The 8,361-nt window shown below is 43.8% G+C and overlaps 1 protein-coding gene across 5 annotated transcripts in view; it reads left to right on the top strand.

Annotated features, from left to right (window-relative positions):
* Positions 1-471: 471 nt before the first annotated feature.
* Positions 472-8,361, top strand: part of CHD1L (chromodomain helicase DNA binding protein 1 like) — a 50,981-nt gene continuing 43,091 nt past the window's right edge. For 4 of the 5 annotated variants that reach the window (XR_002173110.3, XR_002173109.3, XR_012333490.1 and 1 more), the window contains exons 1-2: positions 472-625; positions 7,594-7,721. Coding sequence is in view for 2 of the 5 variants with exons in the window: in XM_019919619.2 (XP_019775178.1) it covers positions 499-625; positions 7,594-7,721 (255 nt within the window). In the remaining 3 variants the exon portion in view is untranslated. The remainder of the gene's footprint in view (positions 626-7,593; positions 7,722-8,361) is intronic. The other variant, XM_019919620.2, reaches the window with a different exon arrangement.

The following is an 8,361-nucleotide window of genomic DNA, read 5'->3' as shown; positions in this document are numbered from 1 at the left end:
TTAAGAAACCCATTGTGGCAAGGACATCTTTCATGATTTTAATTTTCTACCATTCAGAAGTTCCAGCCTACAGACAACAGGGAGTAAGTAAGAGGATTTCAGGGCCCAAGCCAATTTATTACTCGTGTAAACTGAACTTTACAATCCTGCTGTGAATTGCTGAGGGGCAGAGACGATGTCTTATTGAATGCTATAACCCCAGAGCCCACCAGAGCACCTGGCACATGACAGACAATGTTGATTAAATAATAAGTGAGTGACGAGCGTTTCAGGTCATCAGTCGCCTAGAGAGGGCATAAACTGTGAGAATCGAGCCGCCCCACGCACACCCGGCTGCAAGCGCTCCTCAACAGCGGGTAGGATACCTTCCGGCTCTCTCCGCGCCCAGACCTCAGCGCCGGACGCGCCCTCTGGCGGCGGCGGCGGCCGGGGGTTAGGCCGCGAACGTCGGGAAGGAAGCGCGCGGGGCGGCGTAGGGCGGAGCTTCGCAGTGGCTGGATGGAGCGTGAGGGTGCTGCGACCTGCGAGGGCGGCATGCCCGGCTTTCTACAGACTCTTCAGAGCGAGAGCCGAGTCGAGGCGGCGCGGGTGCAGGAGCAGGACTTGCGGCAGTGGGGCCTGACAGGTCAGTGGCCACGGGGGAACTTCCGGCTACGCCGCCCGACTCTTCGGGACTCTCCTCTCCCGGCCCGGGACCCGGCGCCAGGAACGGTCCGGCGGCGCCGCGGGTGGACCGTCTTGTGGGTTTTTAACCCGCGGACAACAGGGCCTTCCCTTCTCGCCCCTGCGGTGGGGCTGGGTGGAGAGGAACCCCGCCTGGGGCCAGGTAGCCGTTACCCAGCCTGCGCAGCGCGCGGGGCCCGCGGACGCGGGAGGAATGTGTTTCCCGGCAGGGAAGCGAGGCCCGCCCGCGGCCCCCGCCACCCGGCACGCTGGCCCTGGGGAGGGGGAACTTCGTGAGGCCCCTGTCCGGAAGGTAGGACTGTCCTCTCCGAAGAAGCGGAGGGCGTCCTGGCGCCCCAAGGGTGTGGGTTTAAAATTTCTGTTCCGGTGGATTTGGAGGCCTGGCTTGGGAGGTTTAACTACTTGCTTGTGTAAAACTATCAGAACTCTGATCCAAGCTTCACTTTTCTTCTTCGTTTACCGTGCGCGCGCATTTCTTTGATAATACTCCACTGGTTAATTCTCCCTCAAAGCTCTAATTTGAAGTATGCAGCTAAGCAAAGTTCATAAACTCATTACTGCATGTAGCTATTTTATTTATAGTAGCTTTTCCCTAGAAACTTTGAAGCGCGAAAACTTGAATCCCCCTGAGATCTGCAGGCAGGGGGGCAGACCGCATCTCTGGATGGAGGTCATAGGATGGAGAGACCCAGGTCCTATTTCCCGGCCTGCTCTTGACTCACCACCTAACCTTTCCCATTTCATTTTATTTATAAAATGGGGAACGCAGTGCTGTGCCTTAACTGTTTTACTCTTGGATCAATAATAATGATATAGTCGTTAACTCATTGTTTATTGAGTGCTACTGAGAGCCACATGCTACAAGATGTTAGGTGCAGAGATGAGGATACAAATGTGGGCCCTGCTCTCCTAGAGTTTCTAGACTGGAGTCTGAGTGATTTCAAAAATATAAACAAGTATTTATTGAACTCATACTGTGTGCCAAATACGAAGGAAGTGTGAGGTTTTGTTATGAATGAAACAAAAGGGTCAGTTCTATGTCCAACTTAGAAGAGGGATGGGAAGAGATAAATGGGTAGGATACAGACGTGGAAGAGAAAGAACTCTCCCTTCTTGAGGCTCTGAGTCTATGAAAATGGTATCTCTGTGTCTGTGAGGAGTATGTTTCCAACTTAAATATGAATTTACAGACTGATGCTTTTAAGTTTGGTGTAAAGTTTATATGTTTATAGAGCCAAAGTTTATACGTGATTATTTGTGTGTTTGCCTATTTCCTTGCATGTTTTTTGGGTATGATACTATGTGTGAGAGAAGCCTAGTTCTAATGTGCACATTGGTACTGGACTGTCGGTAATACACTTGGAGAAATATACACATGGACCAGTGCTGTTACTGTAGTGAAATTGAGAAGATAGATAAGAGGTTGCAAGTTTGCCTGGATGAATTAGAGTGAGTGAATGAAGAAGTAAATAGACAAATGTGGAAGCTTGGTGGTGGGCATGGATAAGTGGATAGTGGGGGGAAAGAAAAATTAGAAGATAGGTATACTCAGAGGAATAACCATTTAATGTTTTTTTTTTTTTTTTGCGGTACGCGGGCCTCTCACTGTTGTGGCCTCTCCCGTTGCGGAGCACAGGCTCCGGACGTGCAGGCTCAGCAGCCATGGCTCACGGGCCCAGCCGCTCCGCAGCATGTGGGATCTTCCCGGACCAGGGCACAGACCCGCGTCCCCTGCATCGGCAGGCAAACTCTCAACCACTGCGCCACCAGGGAAGCCCCCATTTAATCTTATAACTTGAAATTCCTATTTCTATTTGCCAGAATAAATTAATATTCTTAGAAACTATTCTTTGTGAGTTGGTTAAACATGGTTACTGATTTTTTTTTTCCTTCTGATTGACACAAGTAGTACATTTTCTCTGTAAATCATTTAGGATAATATTTTATGCATAAAGAAAAAACAGTAATATACATAATCCTATTACTGTTAACATCTTATTATCTATCCTGCTAGTCCTTGGTCTGTGCATGCATATGTGTGTATGTAATTTTTTTTTCTTTCTTTTCCAGGGTGGAGCAGGGACTGAGGGAGAAGTGCAAAAATGGGGTTTCATGTACATACTTTTTGGAAACCATAATTTTTTTCCTTATTATCATTTAGTCTTCAGTATCATATTTATTAGATACAGACTATTTCAGTGTATGGATGTGCTGTAATTTAGCCAGCCACTCTATTTAGGTATTTAGGTTCTTTTTTTGCTATTTTAAATAATACTAAAAAATATCCTTGGAATCAAATATTTATTATTGCTACGAATTTTTTTTTAATTGGGGTATAGTAGTTTTCCAATGTTGTGTTAGTTTCTACTGTACAACGAAGTGGAATTCCCTGTGCTATACAGCAGGTTCTCATTAGTTATCTATTTTATACATATTAGTGTATATATGTTAATCCCAGCCTCCCAATTCATCCAACCCCCCCTTTCCCTCCTTGGTGTCCCTACGTTTGTTCCCTACATCTGTGTCTCTATTTCTGCCTTGCAAACCGGTTCATCTGTACCATTTTTCTAGATTCCACAAATATGCATTAATGTACGATATTTGTTTTTCTCTTTCTTACTTCACTCTGTATGACAGTGTCTAGGTCCATCCACATCTCTACAAATGAACCAGTTTCCTTCCTTTTTATGACTAAATAATATTCCATTGTGTATATGTACCACATCTTCTTTATCCATTCATCTGTCGATGGGCATCTATGTTGCTTCCGTGACTTGTAAATAGTGCTGCAATTAACATTGGGGTGCATGTGTCTTTTTGAATTATCGTTTTCTTAGGGTATATGCCCAGTAGTGGGATTGCTGGGTCATATGATAATTCTATTGTTAGTTTTTTAAGGAACCTCCATACGGTTCTCCATAGTGGCTGTATCAATTTACATTCCCACCAACAGTGCAAGAGGGTTCTCTTTTCTCCACACCCTCTCCAGCATTTATTGTTTGCAGATTTTCTGATGATGCCCATTCTAACCGGTGTAAGGTGACGCCTCATTGTAGTTTTGATTTGCTTTTCTCTTATAATTAGTGATGTTGAGCATGTTTTCATGTACCTCTTGGCCATCTGTATGTCTTCTTTGCAGAAATGTCTATTCAGGTCTTCGGCTCATTTTTTCATTGGGTTATTTGTTTTTTTGATATTGAGCTGCATGAGCTGCTTGTATATATTGGAGATTAATACTTTGTTGATTCATTTGCAAATGTTTTCTCTTATTCTGAGGGTTATCATTTTTTGTTTATGGTTTCCTTTGCTATACAAAAGCTTTTAAGTTTCATTAGGTCCCATTTGTTTATTTTTATTTTTATTTCCATTACTATAGTAGGTGGGTCAAAAAAGATATTGCTGTGATTCATGTCCAAGAGTGTTCTTCCTATGTTTTCCTTTAAGAGTTTTGTAGTGTCCGGTCTTACATTTAGGTCTTTAATCCATTTGGAGTTTATTTTATTTTATTCATTCATTCATTCATTCATTCGTTCGTGGCTGTGCTGGGTCTCCGTTGCTGCGCGCGGGCTTTCTCTAGTTGCGGCGAGCAGGGGCTACACCTCGTTGCAATGCGCAGGCTTCTCGTTGCAGTGGCTTCTCTTGTTGCAGAGCACAGGCTCTAGGCGCACAGGCTTCAGTAGTTGTGGCATGCGGACTCAGTAGTTGTGGCTTGCAGGCTTTAGAGCACAGGCTCAGTAGTTGTGGCGCACGTGCTTAGCTGCTCTGTGGCATATGGGATTTTCCCAGACCAGGGCTTGAACCTGTGTCCCCTGCATTGGCAGGCAGATTCTTGACCACTGCGCCACCAGGGAAGTCCCTCACCGAGTCTTTGTTGTGGCTGTGGGCTCCTTCGTTGTGGCAGCCAGGCTCTTTAGTTGCGGCATGCATGTGGAATCTAGTGCCCTGACCAGGGATTGAACCTGGGCCCCCTGCAGTGTGAGCACAGGGGCATATCCACTGTGCCACCAGGGAAGTCCCTCAAATTTTTTTCTTCCCCAACCCCCAAGCATGCCTTACTGCCTCCTAGAGGTTAGAAGGAAAAAGACTACATTTCTGAGACTTGCCTGGAGTTGTGTTGTGCATGTGACTTGACTCCCACCTAGCAGATGACTGTGGAAGATTTGGAAGAGGAAAGTGAGGGAGAAAGGCTGTAGTTCCTGAGGGATTTTAATTTTCTACATTTCTCTTGGCCATGACTCTTAACCTCAGTGGGGCTGGGTAGGGTACGGAGCATCCGCTTTGCTGGTATGGATTGCAGCTGAGGCAGTAGGGTCCTGGAGCTGACAGTTGGGGTAATGGCCTCCTGGTTTTTCCCCTCTAGGTAACTTATGTCATTTTTCTCTAGCTGCTTTCAAGATATTTTCTTTGTCTTTAGTTTTTAGGAAGTTAATTATGATGTGTCTTGGTGTATATTTCTTTGGATTTATTCTTTTATTATGTTTGAAGTTCATTCACCTTGAATCTGTAGGTCTTTTGCCAAATGTGGGAAGTTTTCACCCATTGTTGTGAGTACTCTTTCTTAGCCCTGTCCTGTTTCTCATCTCTTTCTAGGATGCCAATGAATGAATGTAGTTCTTTTGTTGGAGACTTGCAGTTCCCTGAAGCTCTGTTCATTTGTTTTCAGTCTGTTTTCTCTCCATGTTCAGGTTGAGTAATTTCTATGGTTCTGTCTCACAGTTCACTGATTCTTTCTTCTCTCCATTCTTCTATCAAGTACGTTCTCTGAGCTCTTTACTTTGGTTATTGTATTTTTAAATATCTTCTTTTTCTTTGCTGAGACTTTCTGTTTCTTTACTGAGGCTTTCTATTTTTTCAGTTGTTTTAAGCCTGTTCATGGTTGCTTATTGAAGCATTTTTATCATTGCTGCTTTAAAATAAGTGTAACATCTGTGTCATCTGGATGTTGGCATCTGTGGATTACCTTTTTTCATTCAGTTTGAAACCTTCCTGGTTCTTGGTATAATGTATGATCTTTTTTATTGAAACCTGGAAATTTTTGTCTTATGTTTTGAGACTCAGGATCTTATTTAAACCTTCCATTCAATTGTCTGTTTCATGCTGCTCTGACAGGGGAAGGGGGGTTGCTGCTTTGTTACTACCAGGTGGAAATAGAAGTCAGGCTCCCCGCCCTGAGCTTCTCTTGATACGTGGGGATAGGGAGGGGGTTCCTCCTTACTTCTGGGTGAGAATGAGAGTACTGGCTCCCAACTTGGTCCCCACTGACACTGGTAGGAGTGGTCTCATTACCTCTAGGCAGTGATAAAAGTCCTGAGTCTCCACTGGGCCTCCTTTGACACCATTTCTAGGGGTAGTTGGGGAGGGGGCTCATAAGATCTAGTAGGGGTAGAAGTCCAGGCTCACTATGGGGTCTCCATTGACCTGCATGGGAGGGAGAAATGGAGTGGGGATGGCCTCATTATTGGTGAGTGGGGATGAAAATCCTGGCTCCCTACCTAGCCCTCTCTGGTACCTTCCTGCTGGGGATGTTGGGGAACTTCATTACGGCCTCTTGAGGGTGGAGGTCTAGGCTCCCACTTGGCCTTTGCTGATGTGGGTGGGCCACGTTTTTTTCCCTATGGTGTTTGGCTTAACTGGTGTGGTTATTGTCTAAAAGTTTACATTTTCTGTCTCTCTAGGCTGTCCCTTTCCTTTGGCTAGTGGGAGTAGGCTTTTGTGGGCTTTTTTTGTTTTTCTTTCTATGTCCATTGGCATTTCTGGGTGGCCAATTTCTTCACCTCTAAGTCTGGATATATGAGGCCAAAAGAAACCCAGGGAACTCATCACTGTGTTGTTTGCTGGGTTTCGAGGTTACTAACCAGTCTGCCTTCTTCACCCCACCTTTTCAGAGTCATCTTATTATGTTCATTTTCTTTGTAATATTCAGGATTTTTAGTTATATTAGCAAGAGGAATGGGGAAAAGAACATCTCCATCTTCCCCAAAGCAGAAGTCTCCAGATTTAACATTTTAATCTTCTTTGATTTTCTGAATTTTCTAATGTACAATATGTGGATAATACCTAGTGCATGGGATCATTATCAGCATTAAGTGGGGTAACTTATGTACAGTGTTTACTACTCACCGTGGTATTTAGTAAGTGCTTAATAAAAATAATTCATCAATCTTTTTAATGTTCTACAATTATATATTGTTTAGTTTCTTTTTAAATGTCATGAGTTCAAACCAGAGTTGTACTTTTGTTAATAGTTTTTCTATAAAGTATGTTTGGGGTCTTCCGTCTCCCAAAGATATGGCTGTTCTCTGAACTTGGATTTTTTTTATCAAGAGAGAGAGAGAAAAGAGAGGCCCCCGAAGCTCTATGTGGATTTCAGACATTTTCTGTTGTCCCTGTGCACTGTTAAAACACCCTCTATGTAACATTGTTTCCATTCTTAACAGCACTGCTTCTTGATTGAAGCATGATTTATCTAGTCCTGTCTTGATTTTTTTCCTTTAGCACCTGAGGGCAAATTTACATCGTTGCAATTAAGCAGGCAGACACATGTACAGTCCATGTGTTGCTTGCTGTTATATCACATCAGTAAAACCTCATTTCCTAGAATGGACACAGGCATGAGACTCAGGCAGTCTAAAGGCCCAATCCCAGGCTGACTTTCTCAACTGTCAAGTTGATCCTGTAACACTGACAGGCTGTTTTAGGGCTTTGATTATAGTGGTGATTAAGTCTGCTCAAAAAGTAGTTAGGAAGTCAGCAAATATTTGCATATCTGTAACTTCTCAGCAAAGGATATGGCCAGTAAGGTTTGGGGTATGGGAATTTAGGCTGTGTTCTTTAGTCGGAGTCTTAAGCATAGCCTGTGCGTATGCTTAAATGTCTGCTCTTTGGACTTGCTTCTTTTTTTATTTCTAGGGATCCATCTACGCCCTTATCAGCTGGAGGGAGTCAACTGGCTAGCCCAACGCTTCCATTGTCAGAATGGCTGCATACTGGGAGATGAGATGGGCTTGGGTAAGACCTGCCAGGTATGTTACTGTGAAGTGAGTACTGTTTACCTCTACTGAAGTACCTCCTCACGACTCATTACTATCTTTAGCTGCCAGCTGTTGGTATGTATTTTTATACTAAGAGGTAAAATGCCTGAACCTTTGTTAAGAGATCACGACGTTGGACTTGACTTTTCTCATCATGGGGATGGTTTTGAACTGTGTCACTACCTTTATTTTATCTATCCCTTGACATATAGAATTACAATTAATGGGCAGGGTTTTTCTCTATATAAAGCAAATATACCTGTCCCAGGAATCAAATTGACGCTGCCCTCCTTAGTAATATTTTATGTAGTTAAGATAACTGGATCATTTCTCATATTAGTCTCCCTTCCTCAGTGGGTGATGGGGCTAATTCCCATTTCTCTGCCATGCTACAGAAGTACAGAGGAAATACTCTATGTTTTCCAAAATGCCTTGGCCATCTAATCGTAAGATATAGTCTAGACACCTGGAGAATTAGATGTGACTTCCTTGGGCATTGATTAGAGGTTGCATGTGGAGATTGATGCTTCCAGTAGGATGATCACCAGTGCAGCTCATGTTGACAGATGTCAGTGGTAGGCTTGGATTGATGAAAAGTCCAGACACAGATACTCCTTGGGTTCATCACACAAGGTTTATTCATCTA

The sequence above is a fragment of the Tursiops truncatus genome, chromosome 1 (genome assembly GCF_011762595.2).
Source record: "Tursiops truncatus isolate mTurTru1 chromosome 1, mTurTru1.mat.Y, whole genome shotgun sequence".
Lineage (NCBI taxonomy): Eukaryota > Metazoa > Chordata > Mammalia > Artiodactyla > Delphinidae > Tursiops > Tursiops truncatus.
Note: the sequence above shows the minus strand (reverse complement) of the source record. Positions and strands in the feature narration are given on the sequence as shown.